This window comes from Centruroides sculpturatus, unplaced genomic scaffold (genome assembly GCF_000671375.1).
Source record: "Centruroides sculpturatus isolate CEXI.00-Female unplaced genomic scaffold, Cexi_2.0 scaffold153, whole genome shotgun sequence".
Lineage (NCBI taxonomy): Eukaryota > Metazoa > Arthropoda > Arachnida > Scorpiones > Buthidae > Centruroides > Centruroides sculpturatus.
In genome coordinates this window covers 46,282-74,054 of record NW_019384491.1, presented here as the reverse complement: position 1 = coordinate 74,054, position 27,773 = coordinate 46,282, and the positions used below count along the sequence as shown (strand labels likewise).

The 27,773-nt window shown below is 31.5% G+C and overlaps 1 protein-coding gene across 1 annotated transcript in view; it reads left to right on the top strand.

Annotated features, from left to right (window-relative positions):
• LOC111621768 (survival of motor neuron-related-splicing factor 30-like) overlaps window positions 1-27,773 on the top strand; it is a 53,228-nt gene that overhangs the window by 7,929 nt on the left and 17,526 nt on the right. Inside the window, exons 2-5 of the mRNA XM_023364010.1 lie at window positions 3,708-3,773; window positions 10,947-11,101; window positions 15,690-15,777; window positions 19,030-19,097. Coding sequence (XP_023219778.1) covers window positions 3,708-3,773; window positions 10,947-11,101; window positions 15,690-15,777; window positions 19,030-19,097 — 377 coding nt within the window. The remainder of the gene's footprint in view (window positions 1-3,707; window positions 3,774-10,946; window positions 11,102-15,689; window positions 15,778-19,029; window positions 19,098-27,773) is intronic.

Sequence of the window (27,773 nt, the reverse complement as noted above, 5' to 3'; positions counted from 1 at the left end):
AAGAAAATAAATAATTAAAAATAAAAAAATAGCATCTCAGCGAGTATGATGTTTTAAAACCCTATTTACTATACATATTTATTAATGTGAATCCTCTTTCTGCAGTAGGGCCTGCCATGCTAGGGACATGTAATCTCATCCCTCGAGTTAATAGGTGCAGAAGTGTTGTAAGCTTTGCAAATTTCCATTTGTTCCAACCATTTGAGGTGGTCCGTAAACGGTGTGGTAATGAGGAGTTTGGCGTTGTCGAAGTTTGCCGAAATCTCCGGGTCTGACGCATATATGGATAATGACGTAGAACCCCTTTTGTGGAGGATGTCCCGTCGGTGTTCAGTCCATCTGACACCAATAGCCCGTTTAGTAGCGTCAATGTAGACCAGTTCCCTCTCAAATCTATGGTCCGTGAGTGGGACAGCGCATACCCCTGGTAGCTTATACTTGTTAGGTTTATCTTTTTCATTGCGTAGAAGCTTAAACATAGACAGGCATCTTCTGTATGCTAAGCGTACTCCTTGTTTTTTAGCTATTTTTTGATACAGGGATATTAGGAACGGGTTGTATGTGACTGGAACAAGTCGTGATCTCGTTCTACACTGTTCTGTGGAGGAGTAGGTGGGAGGCTGTTGGTGAATTGTTGTGCTAATTTACGGACCATGGTGTTGAATCCGTGTTGACTAGCTATGTTATGCAAATAGTTCAATTCTTGAATCAAAGTATCCTGTGTTGAGCAATGGGTGTAGGCCCTCTTAACCAGTGCTCTAAATGCCGCCATTTTATATCTGAACGGATCACAGGAGTTCGCTGGGATATACGTTGGGAGGTGACAAGATTTGCGGTAGACAGATGTGTATATGGTGTCTCCTCCAAATGCAATGTTCAAGTCAAGAAAATGTACCTCGGATTCACTATGTTGCTCAAGTTCTATGGTAAGGCCATACGGATTGTTGTTCATCCTATTCACAAAGAGGGTAATGTTAGGTTCGTGCCTCCATAAAATAATGATGTCGTCTATGTATCGCTTGTACAATATGATGTCGTGGCTGAATCTCGGAATTATTTTATTTTCCAGTTGTCTGATTACCAGTTCACATAGGTCGCCTGAGACGGCACTTCCCATAGGTATGCCTCTGCCCTGCGCATACGTGTTTCCTTCAAATTGAAAAATTGAGTTGTAGCAAATCAAATGTGCTACTTCAAGAATCTGTTGGTGTAATTTCTGAGAATAGACGTTTTGTAATAGAAAATCTTGGAGTATGCAAAAACATGGTGGTAATTCAATTGATGGATATAAAGAATGGAAATCCATAACCGATATGTACGCGGGCTTTTCGGTGTTTTTCAGGAATACTATTAACTCTGTCGGATTGGAGATGGAGTATCGGTAATCTTGTAACTTTGGAGTGATGAAATCGTGCAAGAATGCTTCTAATTTGCACGTGGGTGCTGTGGTTTTATCAACTACAGGTCTCAATTTGTGGCCTTGTTTATGCGTCTTAGCAAAAGCAAAAAGCTTGGGCGTATCCGGAGCGTCCATAACTATATCCCGCATTCCAAGAGCTGTGGCCAGTTTAGAGTTAGATAAGCGTTTAACCTTGTTGTGTAGTTTGTCGATAACGTTGTTTTGTTGTACGACGCATCTGGTAGCATTGATGTATTCATGCGTCTCCTTTTCATTAAGACCAACATTTTGGTTTTATCAGCTTTGATTACTGTAATATTATTATTGCATAACCATTTATGAATGACTGATACAAGGCTTGTCAACTGTACGAAAGGAATATTATAGATGGATGGCCACATGCAAACTTAAGAACCGAAAGGATAATGCGCAAGTATATTGCTTTAAAGAGAACCTTTCACGTGCAATTAAATGGTTACGCAATAATAATAATATTTTTATTTTTATTTTATGTAGAATTTTCATGCGAAAGCTAGTCCCACTGCATCCTTGGCGTTAATATAACCATCTTTTAATTTACTTTTATATATTTTGATTTTTTCTTCGTGCATTGCCAATGATGGAGAATGCATAGTCCTGAGGATAGTCACTTCATTCTATTTAACCACAGAGTCCTCTGCTTGTGCCATACAGGATAATACTGTGTTGCAGTGCCCTTTGTTAATATCATATTTGTGCTCCTTAAGTCTGGTAGCCAAATTCCTTCTTGTGACTCCCAATGTAGTCCTTCTTAATTCCTAATTCCTGGTTTTCAAACAGAATTTTATATACGCCTGCTTTTTCTTCTTTTTTAATCACATCTTTATCATTTCTTAAAATACTGTATATATTAGGTGCTCTTTTGAAATCATTTTTGAGTGTTTTCTGTCCAATACTTGTTTCATGATGTTCTTGATGATTCGATTATATGTGAACTTGGAGATTTTTAAACTGACTTGCTTGGGTTCTTATTACATTGCCTCCTTCATAACTTTTAATTAGCCCTTCTATTGTACTCTTTTTATATCCCAAGATTGAAGCTGTTTCTTTAATTCTATTAAGTTCTTTAATCCTGTCCAGCACATTAGAGCAATGTGAATACGCTCTTCTGATGAGTGCTCGAAAGGCGGACAGTTTATCTGTAGGGGTTGTACAAGTTAGCCGGAATGTATAGTGGACTATGTGTTGGTTTTATGTAGATACCTGTTGTTATACTATCTCCTTTCAATTGGATGTCTATATCCAAAAGATGTATCTGTTCATGACTTTTTTGCTCTAGTTTAAGTTTTAATCCATCTCTGTTGTTATTGTTGATTACATGTACAAACTCTTGTATTCTCTTGTCGTTTTTCCAAATAATGCATACATTGTCTACATACCTTTTTGTAAAATACAATATCCATCTTGAACCCATTGATAATGCTCTTCTCCAAGTTCTATAGGACTAGTTTACACAATAATCCTGACATTGGGTTCCCATAGGTACCCCTTTCTTTGTCTGTAAGCTTGTTTATCAAAACTGAAGAAGGACTCATAACAAATCAATTTGGCTAATTCTGTCATATCTTTCATAAATGCAGCAATTTATGGTTTTTTGTGGAGCATAAATTCCATTAATGCTTTATAGCAGGATTCTGTTTTTATAGATGGATATAGGTTTTCATAATCCATAATCGTCCCAACTTCTTCATCCAATAAACTTAATTCCTGTAGTTCTTTTGCTACATTCATTGGATTTTGTGCAACAAGAGCATTGTTACCTAGCTCCTCTGAAATAAATTTATGTAAATGTTTTTCAAGATTGTATGTGGGTCCTCTGCACTTCTCAACCACGGGTCTAAACTCTTTACCTTCTTTATGTATTTTTGCAAATGCAAGCAATCTTGGCTGAGGGATATTTTTAAGCAAATCAAAATGTTATTAAAATGATAAATGCAAGTTGTCTAAAATGCATTGAATCACTGGCTTAACTTATCACTCATGCTCATTTGTGGGTATTCTAGTTGGCAGCAAAGAAAAATTCTTCATATTTATCATACATTGAATCATTTTATTATAGTTTGATTGTTGTAAAATTATTTGATCACTGTCAAAAAAATCTATTTCAATTTCCTTCTTGACTATACTACTAATCATTATTTAATAACTAAATGTAATTTGATATGAATAATTATTTTTCATTGTCTAGATTATTTTTATTCTTTAGTTACGCATTTCTTGATTTTAATATTTATTAAATATTGAGTTAAAATATATTTTTTCTATACAGGTTGAAGCTGCTTTGACCACAGAACCAGAGAGTGAAGAACTTCTAAAGCTTAAAAAGGATCTTCTTGTGAGTATTTAAAAATTTTTATCAGTAATTTTTCATTTATTTTATAAAGAGTAATCTTTTAAATTAGCTTTGTAATAAATATGGTCTACAAAAGGACAGATTTAAATATTTCATAAAAAATATTTAAAATAAAACTATACAAAATGTTTTCAAATTACTTATTCATTTTCAAATATATATAGTGAAAGTTTAAGTAATGAAATATTATTATAATAAGAACATCAGTTTTTTTTGTTAATTGATATCAATGGTAAAAAGACTGTTAACAATATGATAGGGAGGTGTCAAAGAAATGGTATGCACAAAAGTTTATTTTGGAATTTGTAAACAATGACATTTTAGGTATTAATACTTTCACTATTATGATATGGACAAAGAAGGGTTAATATACGGTACTGTACATCTAAATTTTTTAATATGACAAATACTTAATATATCATCTGATGTGTTTATGTAGCAATATATTATGATGCCTGAATCAGATAGTTTATCAGTGTGTAAATATGCAAGTTTGTTGTCAATGTACAGTAATACCCCGACTTACGCTACCCCGACTTACGCGAACCCGGAGTTACGCGATTTTCAAATCTCATCGATTTGTCTTTTGTTTGAGCGCCATACAACTCTTGATTACTCACTCCTCCACACTATTGTTCGGCTTACATGTTTGGACGTGTCATGCTGAATCGACACATAGCTACAATTTATTTTGTGTTATTTATTTCTGTGTTTGTTATATCTACGGAGACTCGAGAGACTCTATGTGGTGATTTCTTGTAACTGTGAATGAATCAAAAGACGAGATAAGATTAACGAGAACATTTATTAGCTTATATACAACCGACTTGGATTTTACACAAATTGCGAAATTATACCCCGACTTACACGAATTAGACTTATGCGGTTATCACTCGGTCTCACCTATTGCGCAAGTTTGGGGTATTACTGTATTTGTTTTGTGTTAATTTTTTAAAAATTTTTATTTAATAAAATGATTTATTTTATTTTTATTATTTTTCTTTTTGTATAAAACTTTTGAACTATAAATCAGTTTTCTTGAAAATTGGAACAGCTGTAGAAGTTTTATAATTTTTTTTATCCTGTGTGATATTTCTGTGGAATTTATAAAATTAGTTTTCTGGTTATATATTTAAAAAATAAAATATTATCAAATTAGTCTGAACTTGATAAGAGTGGTTGTATTTAATATCATTCTCGCACTATTTTCTAATAAAGCTGAATATAATTGCTGTTATAAGATGGATTATGTTTATGTAATGAAGATGGGAATGCTATACCCATTAAATAGTCATGGTGATATTTCTTATTATTGTAGTTCTGCTTTATATAAAATATTTTCATTAGATTAGATTTTTTTGTGCAAAATACTATTTTTTTCATAATACTATTTTTTCATAAATTAAAAAAATAATAATTAGAAATATAGAAAATAACTACAAATATTACCATTTATAAATTTTAAATAACAATTTTTTTTATTTTTGTCTTTATCACACAATTAGGTGCACAGGTAGACACTGGGCTTTTTTTGTTGTTGTTAAGTTCCATCGAGTCGTCGTCGACTCCTGGTGACTTCATGGACAAGTCTTCTCCATCTTGATCTTTCCCTTGTTGTCTCTCGTAGTTCCTCCAGCTTCATTTCTTTTCATGGGCTTTTTTACATCACTCTTTTTACATTTCTTTTCATGGGCTTTTTTACATCACTCTTTATTCTGCAATATCTTAGACACTGATATGCATTTCAAGCATATGCCCTCATCTGTCAGCTACAGAATAGAATTTCAACATATATCAGTCATATTACAAATTTACTTTAATAGTAATTTACAAATGTACCTTTATTTTATAGACATTTAGTGTAGTGGTGCAAACTATTAAACAGTTTTAAAATGTGTATATATATATATATTATTGCAACTTAGTACACTAAGCAGCACTCACCCATTTGCTGGCACTACTAGTTTCTATCAGGTTTTCCTTAATCTCATTCCTATGCACTTAAAAAGTTATTAAAAAAAATATTTTTCTTTATTTTTTAATTCAATAAAATAGTCTTTTTCCATATTTTTAAATGTTATACATTTTAACATACAAAAAATTTAACTTTAATAAGGTAAATATAAAACTGGCCCAACTTACAAAAAACTGCAGAAGAGACTACAAAGATGCAAATTTGAAGGAAGAAGTAAGATGCAAAATATATACATTACAACAAATACAGTTTACTTTGTACCATGTATTTGTGAAAAATTGAAATATTACATAGGAGAAACTAAAAGGAAAGTGGGTGAAAGACTAAAGCCATGGTCACATCATGCGATTTTCAGCTATGCAGGCAATCACAACTGCAACAAGCGCGAGTCGTGCATGTCTTCTTGTGGTCACAAATTGTTTGCTGGCATTGCAACTCTGAAACATGTGACCCTATAATAAACCAATAAAATTACAGTAGTTTGTTTTTGATTACTTTTGTGAGTTTATCGACAGTTTACATTCTACTTCAGAGTATTTACAAAATTTTAGCCACTTTTCTTATTAAAATGGCAAGCAGTTCCTTTTCTGCAATAAATAAAAGAAAAAAAGGTGATCAGTTTAATAGAGCTGGCGAGAATACATGAAGAGATAAAATCTTTGATAAAACAAAGAATTAAAATCCTACAGGCATTGGTGAGCCTGAATAAGCTCAATCAATCTCGATTCTCTAAAAATATCAATCCTCTAACTTTCCGCCATGATGATGATCTATTTTCAATGTTGTCACCATATGACGTGACAGAAAGGCATTTGCTGATTGGATGTGTATTTGCAATTGGCACGAGTAGAACAAACTTTTTATTTCTAGTCGCGGTTGCAGTTTCCTGCATGGTTGGAAGTTGCAAAGTGTGATCATGGCTTAAAAGAACATGTTGCCAATTTGAAATATAGAAGAATGAACTCAGTTTTTTATGAACACTGTACAATGAATAACTGTAGTATTGACAAAGAGAAAGTAAAAATTTTGCACAAAGAAAAGAATTGGTACAACAGAAAATTTAAGGAATGTTTTGAAATTATAAAAAGTCAAAACAATATTAACAAAAATTCATGCATAAAGATCAACAAAAATTGGTTAAAAATTCTGTAAAAAAACTGTTGTATAACTAAATTATAATCAGAAATTTTAAACATAATTCTATATCCAAAATTGTAAACGTTAAAAATTATTAACATGTAAATTAGAGAATTGGTAAAAAGAAAATTTAATTGTAAAAGCTTAGTAAAGGTTAAAGTATTAAAAAATTTTTTGTATGTTAAAATGTATAACATAAAAATATGAAAAAAAGAATATTTTATTGAATTAAAAAACAAAGAAAAATATTTTTTATAATTTTTAAGTGTATAGGAATGAGATTAAGGAAAACCTGATAGAAACTAGTAGTGCCAGAGATTGGGTGAGTGCTGTTTAATGTACTAAGTCACAATAATTTTAACAGTGTAGATATATATGTATACATGTGTTTTAATTTAAAACTGTGTATAATAGTTTGCACTACTATGCCAAATGTCCATAAGATAAAGGTACATTTGTAAATAACTATTAAAGTAAATTTGTAATATGACTGATATGTTCAAATTCTATTCTGTAGCTGACAGATGAGGGGCATATGCTTGAAACGCATATTGGTGTCTAAGATGTTGCATAATAAAGAGTGATGTAAAAAAGCCTAGTGCCTACCTGTGCACCTAGTTGTGTGATTAAGACTAACAAATAAAAGAAGGCATGGTTTTGGAAAAAGCAAAAAAAATTTTTTTATCGATAAAATTCAAGAACTTATCAGAAATAAAAATGTATGATTTTGAAGTAATAATAATAAACTTTTGCAGAAATTCTAAATCATTTGCAAATGAAATATTTCAATATGTTTACTGAATGAATAGAAACGTTCATAGTTGGATCCAAAATATTTTATGCATAATAGCATATACAAGACTGTATATACTGTATTTATTTGTGAAACTTAAATCTGAATTCTATGTTGGGGTTCACAAAATTTTAATTGAATTTGATATTTGAAATTTACTAATACAGTAGAGCCTCGAAAACTCGGCACTCGATAACCCGGCACTCCGGATAACTCGGCCACACCCTGGCAGGGCAAAAATAACCTTAGATAATTAATTTTCATCATAGACAGCTTTATGCCTCATAAAGTATTTTTCTGAGGTCTGTCTTATCAGGTAAATTACTGTACACTATGTATTCATTAATTTTCATTTTCATGTAGTAAAGGCTCTATGCCTTCATAAAGTACGTACTTTTCCTTTGTTTAAGGGTATTTGGGCAGTTTATTCTCTGTTGTATTCTCAAGCAAACAATACATACAAGTACAGTACAATATTTTCTGAGGAAACACGCATACTTATCCTTTTTTAACCCCATTCCCGATAACCCGGCATTTTCACAAACTCGGCCACCCTTAGGTCCACATTAGGCCGAGTTTTCGAGGCTCTACTGTACAGTAAAATTTGTGTAAACTGAAATTGAATAGTACCAGATTTTTTTCATTGTCAGGTTTTCATTTTGAATAGGTTTTACAATTTTTTAAAATCTTCTACACCACTAGATAAGTATCATACAGTTACATTCATTTTTTATAGTAAAATCACTTTAACATACATTAAAAAATTTTATTACTAGGTTTAATTTTAAGTGATTCCAACTAAAGATGAGAGTATGCAAATGCAAGAATTAAGAACTTTTCAACTGTAAAAAGTTTTTGTTAGTGTTGCAACAAATAGTATATTCGGCCAAACTATTCAGCTTGATTAACGCACGTACGAAAATTGGCATGCAAACCGCATTGTGGCAAGCACCCTGCTCTCTATTGGCCCACTGTCACTACGCTTCACCAATTGTGCTAATTCTTGACAGTTCAGACAATAGTGTCATGGCAGTATGTGATAAGTGATGATATCAAATGTGGATAACAACGAAATGACCTACACGTGTAAATAACGGAAAAGGAACAGAGAAGGACTGTGAAAATGTGAAAATAAATATGAAATTGAGTTGATAACATAATGGAACAAGTCGATTATGTTATCAACTCAATAAGCTGCCTCGAACAAGTTGAGGCAGCTTATTGGCGCAAAATTCGCGGCCGTGAATGCCAAACAATTGTTATTATAGACTTCGGAAAGCTAAATGCTTGTAATGAAAGTCATTTAGCGTGCACGGGCAAAAGCCTGGGGTCGTTCAGGCTACCAAGCTGTTTCGAATCTGTGAAATCATAACTGTGACTTATACCGACGTCCTATCTGTCTATTTTCTCCGTTATCACCAGGCTATGAGTCACGTAATTGTAAAATGGGAAATCTATGACGGAAAAGTGACAAATCGAAAGTATCATGAGCGCATATTATGATGTATGCATAGGCATACGTGGACTAAAGCGATAGAGGAAAGAGAAAGGGAAGAGCAAAGATGAGCACTTAAAAAGAAGGATAGGCAGGGTCAGAGCCTCAGATGTGTGATGATTCTTGAACGAATAGTGTGTACGTGTGCTGATCTTTGTAATTATAAATTGTGAATACATGTGACTAATATTTTCTTTTTTATTTTGTGAATGTTATAAGTTATAAATAAATATAAACAAACAATGCTAACCCAATAACATTAAATCTAAATACCAAAATGATTAATTTACTGTGTTTTTGTTATTTCTTGCTCCTGTTTTTAGGTATTCAGTATTCGGCCAAATAGCGAAAAATAGGCCGAATACCGAATAGTAACCGAATATTTGTTACATCACTAGTTTTTGTTGTTTAAAGAACTTGTGCTATGTATTTGATTATTCCCAGATATATAATTCTTATGAACTCACAACAACAAAAATGTCAATTTGAGTATCAACTTGAGTAAGAAGTTGAAATGGCTTTTTTTTTCTCTTTTGAGTTTTTTTTTCTGTTGTCAGAAATTCTAATCACATTACAGTAATGAAGAGACCAAATTATTCTGCAATCTGACTTTTCAAAAAATTTTAATACTGCACTTAATTGTTAACTTCAATCTCTATGATTATCCATGTTTTAACTTGTTCTTGAATGCTTGGTACTAGTTAGTTACCAATTAATCTGTACAAGGCAAATAGGTAACACTGCAGTACCATATTCTCACTGTTTCCACAAATGACATTTGTTGTTTGTTCTTAAAAACTATTCTAGAAAGTTCATTCTGATTCATGAAAGTTTTCAATTCTTAAAAGTATTTGATTCTGCCCCTGGTTGATTTTAACGAAACCTCCACTACTTCAAAAATCTGGTTTTATGGAATGGAAACACACAAATACACCAAAAACCAGTAAAAGGATTAAAAATATTTACTGATTTTAACAAACACCCAGCCTGTAATGACTCCTTGTCATATGATCTTTATTTCTCTGACAAAGTTTGAAATTGTTCTTGGAATACAGTGTATCATGCTCTAAAGAGACTGTTATACCTGGAAGTGATCTTACTTATTTGTCTACAAGTGGAATTGTAATTTTCCACTTTGTTCAGGTTAAATTACATTTTTCATACTCAAAATCCTTTCCATTTCTGTATTGGACAATTTTTACTAAAATTTAACATAGAAAATCACTATTACAAAGAATTTTTCAAATTAGGTAGGTTTTCATTTTATTCAGATTGTTTTAGACAGGCTATATTGTATTTATCTATTATTGTATTATTAACCTGTTTGCTTTTAAATACTGGAACAAGTTAATTTTTGGTCATTACAATATATGATCAATTATTTCCATCAGAATGTTTGTATAAATTTTAGAAGCAATTGAATCTGAATATTTTATACATTTTTAAATCAGAGGTGTGACTAGAAGCTTTTTCCCAGAATTTTTTAAAATAAAGATAAAAATATTTTTAAAAAAAACTATGAAAATACAAAAATATTTAATTGCAGTAATGATTTTTAAAAGATACAATTAAACCACAGAATAAATAGTATTTAACTACATTGTATTCTTTTTTCAATTTATGAAAATTAATTTAAACTTCCGAATATCAAAATGTTATGTAAAATAGTAGTGAAGAATATCCTTGTTTGATATTTTAAACTTTTTTAGGATTTATAACAATTACATATTGTTAATTCTTGAAGTTTTCTTACAGGAAGTTTTAAATTTAAGTAAAGAATTGTTAAATGCGAATGAACCTGATGCTCTTCCAACATCTAGCCTACATGGTGCCAAAAAGAAAGCTCGCTTAGAATTATCTAAATGGAATCCTGGAGATAGATGTTTAGCACCTTGGTCAGAAGATGGACAGTAAGTATTATATAAATAATCATATATCGTTATTAATATTTCAATTATATTATATATTTTTTATATTATTTAATTTATTTTAGAATATAAAAAGTTTAAAACATTTTTGTTTTTAATAATTAACTTTTTTTATTAAAAAAAGTATCTTTTATTTATTTATAAATCTGATACAGTAGGGTCCCACCATATGTGACCAGTACATTCCAAGATTTGTTGCATAAGCAGAATTTTTCATAAAATAGCAAACACCATTAATTAAAAATTTCCTATATTAACATATCTGTCACATTTTTTTTATATAGTTAGGGCAAATTAAAACTACATTAACAATTTGATGTAACTTTGAGTAGAAAGTCATTTTGGTTAATATTGAAATACATTTAACTTAAATGTGTAGGGTGGATGTCACGCCAACAATTTTACTGATTTATGAGAAAAATTCACATAAAAAGGCATTAAAGAACATTTTAAGAAATGTTTTAATATCCTGTCAGTGCTTTCAACATATTTATAAATGTCGTCTCCAAGTAGAACCAGATCAAATAGGTGTTCGAACAAGTTTTTAAAGTTGGAACAAAAACAGCATTAGCCACTTAGAACATAACAAGTTTAAAAATAAAGATTTAGATTTAAAATACATGCTACCTGAAAACGATGTTTATAAATGTGAAAAGCGCTCACAGGATATTAAAACTTTTTACTCTTCTCAAACTGCACTTACTTAAAAATAATCACTTACTAACCTTTAACATGCAGTCTTTTTTATTAATGTAATCTAACATTTTTGATTACATTAATTGATCTTCGTCAGGATCAATCCTGATGAAGATCAATTAATGTGATTTAAAAGCTTAGATTATGTTAATAAAAAAGACTGCATGTTAAAGGTTAGTAAGTGGTTAATATCAGTGCAAATTTCTTAGTTGTAATTTATATTGTCAACGATATTCATTGTTAGTTGATTTTGAAAGTGTGGCAAGTCCACTTTCAGTATATTTCCCAGGATTAATACAGAAATGTCACAAACATAATGCATTTTTAGTACATAAAATGAAAAGTGAAGACTTCTATTCAACTAAACCTCTGGAGAAAACAGTTTTGAAAAGAACAAAAAATACTGATGGAGAAACTGTCAATTGGTTGAATATTTTCTGGATAAGATTTTAAGAAATGCATCATATAAATTGTTTTATAAAACATTGATGGGAAAGATTTGCAATTTAAAACTCTTGATTTATCACCAAAACGGAGGTGGACAAGTAGTTTCAGAAAAATAGTATAATCATCTTTAAATGCAAAAACTAAGCCTATTACTAAAGAAAAATACGAAGATATAATGGATTTATTACCCTATGTACCACTCATTCATCATGAATACTTTAAAACTCTACACCATCTAAACTAAGAAATATAATTATATGCATGCAACTTATTACTGAATGTTTTTTCTTATTTTCTTCACTTTTTCATATAAAATTAAATTTATATTTTGTTTTATTGTAGCTTTCCGAAAGATGTATGAAATGTTGAAATAAAATAAATAAGTAATAAAATAAAATATTCAAATTTTTTGTTATAATTATATTCCATTTAAAGAAAATCAAGGTTTTCAACTAATCATTGCTTTTGAAAGTGAGGTAAGTCCATTGTTGCATACCAAAACCACAATTTTTTCATCTAATGTTGATAACCATTATTGCATATTAAATTTACATGAAATAAGATCACAAAAAATATAAAATAAGTCTATAAATATAAAACCCATACTGCATAAATATTTTAAAACCCATTCAAGTGCAAACCATTAAATATTTGGCAATAACATAAAATGGACTTGCCCCATTTTCAAAATCAATGGCTCATATGACCATTGTCATTTTTACCCGCATCAGACTGTCCCTAGAATTTCCTTTGATGTAAAATGCTTTTGGTTGGATTATGCAGCATTGTATTTTTGGTTTGTTATATCATTTTGTTTTCTAAATGGAATTTTGAATAATAACCCAAGGGTTTTCTAAAAAAGTCTTTGGATATATATAGTAACTGTAGTAGTTATTGTCACTTATGTTTTAAAATAAAATATGCCAAAACTGTTCAGCTACACCATCTACTGTTAGTGAATTAAATTAAAAACACAGTGTAAGAATTACTTCAAAGGTGAGCCACAAAGATTGATATATCAGTTAGCTGCCAATCAGCTGGTGAAATATTGCTGTTGAGGATAAGTTGGTATAATATTTATAGTATTTTTTAGAAAAACTTTTAAGGAAAGGTTTTATAGTAGAAACAGATTTCTTGGAACAATTGATTTTTTTTCCCAGTCCTATCAAATCAATGTAATTTTACCTCCTCTTACAGATCTGTAACTCAAAATAATTTTTTTTCTATCCTCATCTACTGTAAACATCATATTTTTTCAATATTTAATTAATATTTGGGTGTTTCCAGCTACTGGATTAAGTAAAATACATTGCACATGGAGCAAAATACATACATAATTGTCACGGTTCACATTGCTAACTTTGCAACTGCACACTTCAGTGTCCTCCTGTGGTGCATTGATTAGTACAGAGAAGCTACTTCTGGCTGTTCTCAATGGGCGGAAAAGCAGCATCAAGATAGATGCGTTTTTTCACTGCACATGACAAAGTTAGAGCTATGATAAAGAACTTTAATTTCTGGATGAGCTTTGCAGAGAGAATATAGTTTGAGTGCTTTCCAACATTGCACAGTTATCTGTCCAGCTATTGACTCAAATGTGAAGGCTGATGTAATGCAGCAGCTGAGAATACTCACCCAGTAATTGCATGAGAATTTCCCTGAATTATCCTGTGATTCATGCTCATGGGTACAGAGTCCATTTCATTCTGATATGCCTCTTCTGGGACTGTCAGTTATCCAGCAGGAACAGATGCTTGATATTTCATCAAACAATAATTTAAAAAATCATCGTATTGAGACAAGTTCTGTTGCAATTTTGGGCTGAGTTACTGAAAGAATATCTTGAATTGACTAGGCTTGCTGTGAAAATTCTGATGCTTTTTGTAACTTCCTGTTTTTGCAAGTGGTAGGTTTTTCTGTATTGACAGCTCTTAAAACCAAATGTAGATATAAACTTAAAGTTGAGCATGGCTTATGATTGAAATTGTCTCAAATCAAACCGAATATTGAAAAATTTTGTTCATTACATTAAGCATGTTGTTCTCACTAAGTGTACTGTACGTGTAAGCTACTATGTAACAACCATGATCATTTTGTTGATGTGACAATGTTGTACTTGATTTTAGTTTAAAAATGGTTGATGGTAATTTACACATTAAAAACACATTGAAGAATATAAAAAAAATTTATCTTCACAAACCATTGTTTCACAACTGCAGTGACACCAAAAACAATCTTCACTTCAAACTTTTATTTGAGGTTATGCTTATGCATAAAATAAAAATTGGTTAATAAATAGATTTGTAAATACAAATTTTTTTGTATTCTTTAATATTTTATAATAAGTGTTGTACTTGATTATGTTTGAGACAATAAATTATGGAAATAATGTGTAATTATGAAAATTAATTTTATTTGCTTAATTAAGGCACTTCTACACGAGCATGTCAGATTGTCATTGCTCTTCAGTGATAATCTGAGATGCATGTGTAGAAGTCTACACAAGAGGTACTCAGAGAATCATACTTCTGTCCAAGGGGTACAAGGCCAGAAGAAATTTAAGAACCACTGGACTAGAAGATCCATACAATGGATAAGATGTATTTTTCACATTACCATAATCATAAAAGTTTACTGCATATTAAAATTAGCTAATTAAAGAATAAAAATTTTTTTTAATTTAATGCCAGGCTTTTGGATTATATTAATGATACTATTAATAATTAAATTATTACAGTGTTTCCCCGAAAATAAGACAGTGTCTTATATTAATTTTTGCTCTGAAAAATGCGCTAGGTCTTATTTTCAGGGAATGTCTTATATTTTCCAGGAAGAAAACTTCACATTTATTATTGAACAAAAAAATTCCCAAGTCGAACTTAGACGAGAGTGACGTATATCCGGTGTGTCGAACTGTCGCCTTTTTATAGCGTCAACATCGGACTCGATGACCAATTAGTGCTTACTGAACCGTAGCACTATGCAAATGTCATGTGGCGTGATTCCCGGCCGACCAATTAGCCATCACCAGCTGTATCGTTATGCAAATCTGTGATTCCCAAGCCATAGTCTTATGCAAATCATGCCGTGTGGCGTAATTGTCTGCTGACCAATCAGTGCTGTACTTTCAAAAAGCCAACGGCCACTTTCAACCATCTGTTGATGACCGTTACGACTAAAAAATCTTTGCTAGGTCTTACTTTCAGGGGGAGGTCTTATATTTCGCAATTCAGCAAAATCTGTGCTAGGTCTTATTTTCGGGGAAACACCGGTATTATTTTTATTATTAATAGTAGCATTAATAATCTAGCAACTGTTTGACATTATTCTTAAAAATCAGGTTAATCAATGTTTATATTTTTTAAATTTATTTATTTGATTGCATAAGTATTTATATATTTTTACTTATATTGAAACATATTTTCAGATTTTATGAAGCAACTATAGAAGAAATTACAGAAGATGGTCAATGTACAGTTAACTTTCATGGTTATGGAAATACAGAAGTAGCACTTGTAAGTATATAAATTATTTACGAGGTCTGTTCAAAAAATACATGTCATTAAACAAAATGTACTTTATGTAGAAGTTACATGTTTGGGTCTCCTTCAAAGTACTCTCCTTCCCAATACACACACTTATCCCAATGGTGTTTCCAATTGTTGAAACAGTCCTGGTATGTTTCTTTTGTAATGTCCTTCAGCACCTTCGTTGCATTTGCTTTAATCTCGGGAATCGTCTCAAATCTTCTTTGTTTCAAGGGTCTTTTGAGTTTGGGGAACAAGAAAAAGTCACAAGGAACAAGGTCAGGTGAGTAGGAGGTGGGGAAGAACAGTGATCGAGTGTTTGGCCAAAAACTCACAAGTTCTGAGAGCTGAATGGGCTGGAGCATTGTCATGATGGAGAAACCATTTGCCACTCCTCCACATTTCTGGTCTTTTGCGACAGATGGCATCCCTCAGACGTTTCAGAACTTCAATGTAGTAAGTTTGGTTCACTGTGGAGCCTTGGGGGAGATACTCATGGGGGGTAAACAACACCCTTAGCATCAAAGAAAACTGTCAGCATCACCTTGACATTGGATCGAACTTGGCGAGCTTTTTTGAATCTGGGGGATGTTTCACCCACCCACTGGATTGGAACCATGATTGGATCTTCTTTTCAATGTCATAACCATAAACCCATGATTCATCACCTGTTTAACAGCAAGTTGTTGCTCCATTAGGTCATTCATTCTGAAATCCGACAAACAAAAAAATCACACTTCACTAAAAACCACGTAACTAATCAACAAATAAAGATATCTGTACTTGGGAAATGGCTTTATTACCAGACAATCTGTACAAACCTAGCGACACTAAGCTGATTCCCCTGGAACCAACTGGAGCTGTGCAATTCAAACAGTTCACATATTTTTTGAACAGATCTTGTACATGTGGATTTTGAAAAATTTACTTTAAAGTAAAATTAACTTTATTTGAATATATTAATTCTATTTTAATAATTGTATAGTAGTAACAGATATATTCAAATCAATACATTTTTTATATAAATGTTTATATTAAAGCTTCTTGTCTTAAAATATAATTTGAATTACCATAATTTCCTGTCTAATATACAGATGATATGATGTGATATGATTTCATTCAATACGACAAATTGTAGGTTGCTGCATATAATCTACAAAAATTATTTTAGCATTAAAAAAGACTGTAAAATCATTTTACTTTTCATCATGTCAAGAAATCATCTTGACATGATGAAAAGGAAATTTTGACATATTTAAATATAATGGAATGTCTTATTTTTGTGCTGGGTGGATGCACAAAAGACAAAAGTGTCAATGGGCCCATTCACTTTAGTTGTAAATGAAATTAAACACATATATAACACTATATAACTCTCCAATAAACATCTCCAAGTCAATCTTTATTTTAACAATGTTGTTAGATGATTATGATTAATAGTGTATGACCTTAACATATCAATCAAGAAGACTGAGTCGTCTTAAAATGATGTTAGAAGACTTGTCTTACTTTTTACTGCTTTATGGAATTTGGAAGTTGTTCCGATGATGGAGCCAAAAAGTTTTATAGATGGGGGGCAATTATGATTTTATCGATGCAAAATTCGTGGAAACATCAGAAAGGCAGCTACTATTATAGTTGTCAAAAATCGCACCAAGGAATATTTTATTCTTCATATGAAATTAATTTTACTTTTATTATTAATTTTTATTTATAAATTAATAATATAATAAATAAATTTGAGATCAGAATGATAATATTAGACCAGGTGGCACTGCAGAAAGTTAGTTTAGTTTTCAATTTTTGAGTGAATATTATATGAGCTAATGTTATACAGTACTTAACTGATACAAATTATTGTTATGTAGTGTATGTGTACAATACTATTCATTACTGTAATACATATAACATATTTAGTTGTACTATGCCATTAGTAAGTGCAACCAGTTGCTTGGACTTTAATCTTGTCCTGACCATTTAATCCGCACGGACTGGTAAAGCCTGATCTTGAAGTTGTTCGGATGGCTAGGAGGGCAAAACAAATGGGGAGTCTGTCAGTAAGTTGACAGGTTTCCTTGGATAAACAGGAGTCAGGTTTAAACAACAAAGAAGGAGTTTATTATATAACTAATCTAATTTACATGAGCATACATAAAGAATTAAATGATTAAATGCTTAAATGTGGATAACACATAAATCTATCGGTAATGGCGATCAAACTAATCACTATGCCATGTGTCTAACCTCGAGAGAGAGAGAGAGTTTACAAAGGTTACTGCACTCAGATATATCTTAATATGCTGTCAGATGACAGTATGTGACAATCATTCTGGACTATGGAAGCTGGAACAGTCCTATGTCTTCTACCTGCTTCTTCTCAGACAGGACTGGGATGAGAGACACTTGTACTCTCCTTCTTGTACTTGACCTTCCTGGGATGAACACTCTGACAGACGATTGCCCTGAACTTCCCGTGATGATCGTTTTTATATGATCGTTGTTGGCACTGAGCCAACTGGACGTTCACTTATTATGATGACTAATTAGCACGCGTACGATGACTAATTGGCAGACGTGCAATGACTTGTCTTTCTTCCTTCCTATCTTGTCAATGTGTAAGAGTCGACATCCGATCTATTTCCATGGGAACTTGCAATAATTTTTTTTCATCCTCTAATGTTAAAAAAATGTTAAACACAAAAATTTACGCCCTGAAAACCCTCGGGCTCACATTATACATACATAAAATTTGTACTTATATGTAAAAAAATGTATATATTTTATTTTACATATGATTGTGTTTCTCATAATGAATTTTACTGCTGAAACAACTAAAACAATATTTTTTAAATAAAATGTTTTGATTTTTATATAAATATTTTCATAGATATATTTATCTGGTAGTTTCGTATTCATTAAAAGCTAATGTTTCAATGGATACAAAAGTAATAATAAAAGTTATTGTAATAATGATTAAAATTATGCATAATCAATGGAATATTTTATTTATAGAAATCTATGATTTAAAATAGGATAGATTCAAGTTAAAAACATTAACTATTTATCTCAATTTATTGAGGCAAATAATTTCATTTGGTTTCTATGAAGATCAAAAATATTAATCATTATAAATTAAATAGAAATCTAAAAATTATTTTTTTCTGTTTAATTCTAAATATAGAGTTATTAATGGTTTCTTTTTAATTCAAGTAACTAATAAAAAAGTTTTTCTTTTTTTAGGTTACGCAGTTGAAAACAATTGACAAAGATACATTAGGTGATGATAGTGATGGAGGACCAAAATCAAAGTAAGATGTCCTTTTCTTGAATAAAGTTCTATTTGAATTTGATATTTTGTTATATATATATATGCTTTATATGTAAAATATCATATACAGTAGACCCCTCTATAACGTGTAGATACATTCCACGTTATACGAATTTCACGTTGTAGGAATCCTTAAATACCTGAGCCAATCGCAACCCGACACATGTGAAGTTTACGGACTACGGCTGTTTGAAAGGTTTTCTTCCATAAAATTAATCAGTTCTAGACTAATTCGACTCAACATTTCCAAAACACGTATAATTTTTCGGGAATAATCCGTATAAACTATGCTATGAACAAAAAATTGTAGGATTACTTACCGAGTGTGCACCGTTCGACGTCACCATTGCTTAAGCTTGTTTTCGTCGTGGAGCAACGCACCAAACAGCGGCCACGATTTCTGATAAGTTATTTTTCTGCAAAAAGTTTGTTGAACTTTGGAGACATTGTTAATATAAATAATTTTAATGGCCGTTGAATAAGAAATGTTTCTTTCACAAGAAATGTATAAAATTACAGTACTGTATTAGACTTACGGTACCTAATTTACATACTGAACAGACGATAGTAAACTCAACTTACCTGCCTAAACTCTTTGCAGTGTGGCGCTAGATAGCAGAAAGTATGTATATAATTATAATAAAGTTACAATAAATTCAGTTAATATATAATTATATATACAGTACTTAATTTATATATAATTAATATATAATTATATCTACAGTACCTAATTTATATATAATACTGTACAGACGATAGTAAACTCAATTTACCCGCCTAAACTCTGTAGCGTGGCGCTGGACTGCGGAAAGTAGTTCGGCTGCTCATCCACTATTGGTCCAGATTCGACCAATCTTGTTGCGACATGAATCGGCGATGACGTTTTACGAGTCCCTTTTAGCGTCTTTATACGAATACTGTTGCAGTTTTTTTGCCACATTATAGGAACCCGCATTATAGGGGGTCTGCTATATTTTTCTTAAAAGATACAAATTATATAAGATTAGCTAAAATAGATGTATAAGATTATTTTTATTTTTCCAGCTGTTATAGAATATAATATAGGGAAAGTATGGTGATTAGTCAAAATTTTGACCCTCTGATTCTTTTGCCTTTCTTGATGTCTTGACATTCAAGGAGCCCAAAAATGTAAAAAGAAAAAAACCCTTGCAACATTGTGTGTATGTGCATATATTTTGCATTAAATCTCATTACTGGGTGAACCAAAAATAGTGAAACTTGATGGTATTATTGATAAATTTTGGTAATCCTCTATTTTCCCATCTATTATCATCCCCACGACCTAGAGGTCATGGGGATGGGAAAATAGAGGAGGACTTGTATATAATGTTTTCAGTCAGACTTAATGAAAAGTTTATTTTTTATTGGCATTTACAATAATTTTTTTAAAACTCATCTCTACTATCAAAGTGAAGCCTTTTGCCTTTTTATAATAATTAATAATATAAAAATTATTTTTTAGTAAAATCTCAATAAATGGTGCCACACACAATTTTAATTTTGAGCTAATGTCCTGCTCAAAATTAAAAAATAGCAAGACATAAAAATTATTTGTCTTGCTATTTTTTAAACTTAAATAATTTTTAAATAGAGATTTGTATCAAAATTTAACAATATTACTCCTTTTTAAGCTTTTGTTATAAATTAAATTTTGTATCATAGTATAATTGAAAATTATCAAACTTTTTTCTTGATCCCCTTGACGTCCTATTTGATTGCTGGGAAAGTTGAGCAATAGCCCTTGCCAACTTTTTATGAGTATGTATTATATACACATTTTTTTATGTACAAGGGTTGCATACAAATGATTTAGATTGTGGCTATGATTTTGATCCAGCAGATGGTATCAAATTGTCATTTGATGTAATCGTATTGTTGACTTCGAAAGTAGTTTAGTTGTGAGATGGTACCCATAGCTTTATAATAGGGGTTGTGGGAAATGTCATAGGTCAGTGACTACTCTGACAATGCAATGAAGAGCAATTTCCATGGACAGAGATGGACTGCATGATTCTTGTGGAAAGAGGGCAGGAATTCTGTGAATATTCAAATATTCATAGGTGTTTAGTGGCAGTGTGTGGAAATGGTGCTCATTCATATGCAGCTATGTTCAACTGGATGACTGGCTTTGCATGTGGCAATGAAACACTTAAGGGCTTAAGCAGTGGTCATCCATGAACATAAAGTGATTCAAATGATTCAAAGAGTATCAGAACTGATCACTACAATCACACAACCTTGGATGAGATGCTGCTGACACTGTTTTAAGTTGTTGCAAATTGTCCATGAACTGATCTTATTTAAGATTTGTGTGCATTGGGTGCTACATGCTTTGAATCAGCAACAAACAGTTTAGATATGTTGTGAACTGACCCAAAGCATGGTTGATGACAAGTGATTAATCTTGATTTTATTACCACATGCCTAAAATTAAACGACAAAGTGATGCAAGCCTAAATGAAGCCCCACACTGAATAAATTCTGCTTAGCATAATTGGCTGAGAAAATGACAGAAACAATGTTTTGGGTTGACAAGGCATAATGATGATGGAATGGTTGCCACAGAGAGTGACCACTTCCTGACAGCCTGATAAAAGGTTTCACTATATGGAAATTTGTAACCATGCAAGGATTCTTCATGTTTAGGAAATGGGCATAGGCATCTGCACAATAGCAGTCACAACAGTTGCCATTATTGTTCCTCCCTGAGAACGTTAATCTGAAAAATCCAACCGTCACAAAGATGAATTGGTCTTGGAATGTGTTGCTATTTCATGATAATGCATGACCATACACTATATTCACTAGCCAATAGACTGCACAATCACTGGGGTTCACCATGCTTTTGCACCTATCCTATTTTTCCAACCTGTCACTCAGTGACTATGCTCTCTTCCATGAGATGAAGAATCCTGTGCATAGTTACCAATTTCCAGATAGTAAAGCCTTAAATCAGGCTGTTAGGGATTGGTATAAGACACTCACAAGAAGTGATTTTGTGAGGCAGTATGGAAATTGCTAGAGAGATGGCAATTGTGCATTAACCTACAGGGATATGTGGAACAGACTGAAGTGTAACCCAGGAGTCACCATAACAAGGATTTCATACTTCAAGTAGATCTAAATCATTTGTATATGACCTTTTTATGTAGGGGTACATAAAAATTGTATGCATTTTTATTTCACATAGTTCACTGTTTACACTGAAAAGAATAATAAAATAAAATTTAACAGAAAAATATATCTGTAAACATCACTAAGCTTGATGTATTAATAACAGACCAAATGATCACTATAATTAACTGAGCTAATTAAGGGCTATAATTAATGATTAACTATTAAGTAATTTGGTACTAGAGGTAAGTTTTAGGTGCCATCTCTTATTAAATTTAATAATTATAATATTTACTAATTAATTTAGAATATTCTGGAAGAAAAGAATCAGCCTGGAGCAGGATTCAAACTGTTGTGGATGCATTGCCAATTACATTACCAGGATTTTCGTCTGATTCTTCACTTCCAGACATACATAGTACAGTGGGTGATCGGTTAACGAACACTTTTGCGAAAGATTTTTATGATGGACCAATGAACACATGTTCGGATAACAAACACTTCACTGAACAAACACAAGAAGAAGTGATGTAAATAATGAATACTGATTGGTCTTCCTTTGTCTCACACAACAATTCAAAACTTTTTGGAGTGCGGGAGACGTGGACAACGACGTTTTACCCAGTATATACTGATCGGGTAGTATTCCCCGATCTTTGAAACTCTCCCTTCTAATTCCAGCCTTTTATATTTCTGACAGAAACAATTCTTTTACGTTTTCTTCTGAAAATGCAGATTTATGCCAATATCTGCTATTAAAGATCTTTTGAAGAAGTGGGAGGATGTCAGAACAGCGGTCTTAAAATGGCATCCAAACCAGGTTGAGGTTAAAAGGCCTATAGATCTCTACAATTACAATGCTATTAATTACTTCTGAAAAATCATGAAGAAGATGGAAAAGCAATTGACATTGGACAGATTCTTTAACCCCCACAAACGGAAAAGCACGACTAATAAAAATGCAAGACCGTGTATATATGTATTTTTATTATTACATATGAATAAACATAGTAAGAAAGTATATATTTTTTTATTTTTTGGGGGTCTCCAGAACGAATTAATCAAATTCCCATATAAACCTATAGTAAATTGATAATCGGTTAACAAACAATTCGGATAGCAAACAAAGTCTTGGAACGGATTATGTTTGTTAACCGATCACCCGCTGTGTAAGATATAAGCAGAATATTCAAAATTAATTAGTAAATATTATAATTATTAAATTTAACAAGAGATGGTTCTACCTCCTAGTACCAAATTATTTAATAGTTAATCATTAATTATGTCACTTAATTAGCTCAATTAATTATGGCAATTATTTGGTTTATAACAGAAAAATATTAATATCTTTGCAAAAGAAGGATTTTATTTAATGTCAATATCTCCTCATAATTTGTTGTTTTAAAATATTTTGAAAATTTTGTTGGTGTTCTGTTGGTACAAAATAATAAACTAATATTTTTTAAAATAGATGTGTGCTCATAAAGGACAATTTTTTGCTGAAAAATATTACCTGTAGCATTATATTTAGAGTTTTCCTTATAATCAGTTTTTTTAATCCAGTATTAAAAGAACTGATAATTCAATATTTGAATTGGTTGCATTACTATATAAATTAGATTCTTTCATTACTGTGTATATAAACATGTTCCAGCTTTCATCATAAGTAATTTATGGTACATAACATTTTTGTGTTTTTGTGAAAATATTTTTAAAAGAATGTTTCATAATTTTTTTCTTGCTTTTTTAATTTAATTGTAATAATTTGTAATTGTAATTTATTGTTTATTTAGACTAAGTGAATTTTTGCATAATTTGGTGGATTTCATATACCGAGTTGAGATAGCTTATTTGATTAAGTTAGGATAACATCAGTCAATTTTTTTGTTTAATTTAATTTTCTTATGACTGCTGTTAATATATGAATATTACAAGGTCTCTGTAAGTCTGCACGAAAAATATAAATTTTAAGTATATGTTGTGAACTGACCCAAAGCATGGTTGATGACAAGTGATTAATCTTGATTTTATTACCACATGCCTAAAATTAAACAACAAAGTGATGCAAGCCTAAATGAAGCCCCACACTGAATAAATTCTGCTTAGCATAATTGGCTGAGAAAATGACAGAAACAATGTTTTGGGTTGACAAGGCATAATGATGATGGAATGGTTGCCACAGAGAGTGACCACTTCCTGACAGCCTGATAAAAGGTTTCACTATATGGAAATTTGTAACCATGCAAGGATTCTTCATGTTTAGGAAATGGGCATAGGCATCTGCACAATAGCAGTCACAACAGTTGCCATTATTGTTCCTCCCTGAGAACGTTAATCTGAAAAATCCAACCGTCACAAAGATGAATTGGTCTTGGAATGTGTTGCTATTTCATGATAATGCATGACCATACACTATATTCACTAGCCAATAGACTGCACAATCACTGGGGTTCACCATGCTTTTGCACCTATCCTATTTTTCCAACCTGTCACTCAGTGACTATGCTCTCTTCCATGAGATGAAGAATCCTGTGCATAGTTACCAATTTCCAGATAGTAAAGCCTTAAATCAGGCTGTTAGGGATTGGTATAAGACACTCACAAGAAGTGATTTTGTGAGGCAGTATGGAAATTGCTAGAGAGATGGCAATTGTGCATTAACCTACAGGGATATGTGGAACAGACTGAAGTGTAACCCAGGAGTCACCATAACAAGGATTTCATACTTCAAGTAGATCTAAATCATTTGTATATGACCTTTTTATGTAGGGGTACATAAAAATTGTATGCATTTTTATTTCACATAGTTCACTGTTTACACTGAAAAGAATAATAAAATAAAATTTAACAGAAAAATATATCTGTAAACATCACTAAGCTTGATGTATTAATAACAGACCAAATGATCACTATAATTAACTGAGCTAATTAAGGGCTATAATTAATGATTAACTATTAAGTAATTTGGTACTAGAGGTAAGTTTTAGGTGCCATCTCTTATTAAATTTAATAATTATAATATTTACTAATTAATTTAGAATATTCTGGAAGAAAAGAATCAGCCTGGAGCAGGATTCAAACTGTTGTGGATGCATTGCCAATTACATTACCAGGATTTTCGTCTGATTCTTCACTTCCAGACATACATAGTACAGTGGGTGATCGGTTAACGAACACTTTTGCGAAAGATTTTTATGATGGACCAACGAACACATGTTCGGATAACAAACACTTCACTGAACAAACACAAGAAGAAGTGATGTAAATAATGAATACTGATTGGTCTTCCTTTGTCTCACACAACAATTCAAAACTTTTTGGAGTGCGGGAGACGTGGACAACGACGTTTTACCCAGTATATACTGATCGGGTAGTATTCCCCGATCTTTGAAACTCTCCCTTCTAATTCCAGCCTTTTATATTTCTGACAGAAACAATTCTTTTACGTTTTCTTCTGAAAATGCAGATTTATGCCAATATCTGCTATTAAAGATCTTTTGAAGAAGTGGGAGGATGTCAGAACAGCGGTCTTAAAATGGCATCCAAACCAGGTTGAGGTTAAAAGGCCTATAGATCTCTACAATTACAATGCTATTAATTACTTCTGAAAAATCATGAAGAAGATGGAAAAGCAATTGACATTGGACAGATTCTTTAACCCCCACAAACGGAAAAGCACGACTAATAAAAATGCAAGACCGTGTATATATGTATTTTTATTATTACATATGAATAAACATAGTAAGAAAGTATATATTTTTTTATTTTTTGGGGGTCTCCAGAACGAATTAATCAAATTCCCATATAAACCTATAGTAAATTGATAATCGGTTAACAAACAANTGTTTCCAGTGGAATGCAAATAGATCAAAGATGGTATCCAGTAATAGAAGAAATTAAAAGATGACGTCATGAGGTAGAATAGTCAATAGAGGGAGTGTTATTCAGAATAGTTCCGATAACGGACCGTTAAACGGTCCGTTATCGGAACTATTCTGAATATATTCGATATGTTTTATTGTGTGCTATGGATGTGTATAGTTCATGGGCTATCACCGAATAATACAAACAGTATGTATCTTAAAAATTAATTTTTATACGTTATTGTTTGTTTAGCTTCCACTTTTTAAAAACTTTTTTAGAAGATAGGTTTTAAAATTTGTTAAAAATAATTTAAAAATTCATCTTATTAGGTATACTTATAGATAAAGATCTAATTTAGAATAATATTTATTGCAGTAATTTAGAAACACAACCATAGATAGTCGAAAAAGATATTTAATACACTTGATATGAAAGTGTTAATGGAATGTATAATCAAAGCTGTGTATTCTAAATGGTAATGTAAAACTAAAGTGTTAATTGTTATGTTAATATTTTTACTCGCAAAAGAGTTTATTAAAAATGTTTATATTTTATAGTACTGAAGAGGGTCCCTTAATAGGACCGAAATGCATCTACAGTAATTAAATAAAGAGAAGTCATTAGTTAACAGCTGTGTGTTGGTCTACCGCTAAACTTAAAATTTATATTTTTCGTGCGGACTTACAGAGACCTTGTAATATTCAATTTTTTTGTTGTTGAGAATCTACAAAGTCAACTTGTGTAAGTGGATTTTTTCGTATTTTTTTACTGGAAAGAGTATGACTGTTAGAGAAAAAAGATAGGAGACCAATTTTTTCCTATTAAACCTTTGTAATTTATAGTTATGGGTTGAGAGAGAGAATCAGTGAATTGAGGTGCCTTCAAGCATAAATGCCTGAGTTTCATCAGAGTTTCAAGAGATTTTCAGATTGAAATTGAGCATGGTTGAATTATCATTGGGATCTGGAAGTGGAAATAACTTTTATCTACTTCCCTTCAGTAATTAAAACTTGAACATACTTTCTTTGCTTTTGTCAGAAGGTGAATTGCCAGGCTTTTATTTTTCCTAGATGACATCAGGTGTTTTGCTTGAAGTCTTTTCCTTTCTGTTCTTCAGGAAAGTTTTTGTTACTTGACTCCCATCTTTCTCTTGTTTACATGTATTTCATATTGTAATCTAACAATTGATTTCCACAAATGAACAATTATTTGATTAATTCCATTGTGAAACTGTATATAATTTTTCCAGTTTATTATAAAGAGGTAATGTTTGTATGTATGTATGTATGCATGTATGTAAGTTTCTTTGCAGCAGGTAATCTCCGAAACTATCCGATTTCAAAAATTCTTTCACCAATATTTAGAATGGAACCTCAGGGTGGACATAGGCTGTATATTATTCCGATAAACATTCATATAAATTAAAAAATATAATCTAGGTTAAGGCTTTTATGTCCAACAGATGGCGCTACAAGTACGACGCCCTAAGTTTGCTTTTCTGTGAGGCATTATGCTTTTCTGTGAAAATGAACTAAAGCAGATCATCTTCTATCTATCTATATAAACAAAAATGTAATGTTTGTTTGTTCCTACCGACTCCTTTAAAATTTTCACACAACGCTGCATTCGAATACGCACGTGTTTTTATATAATATAC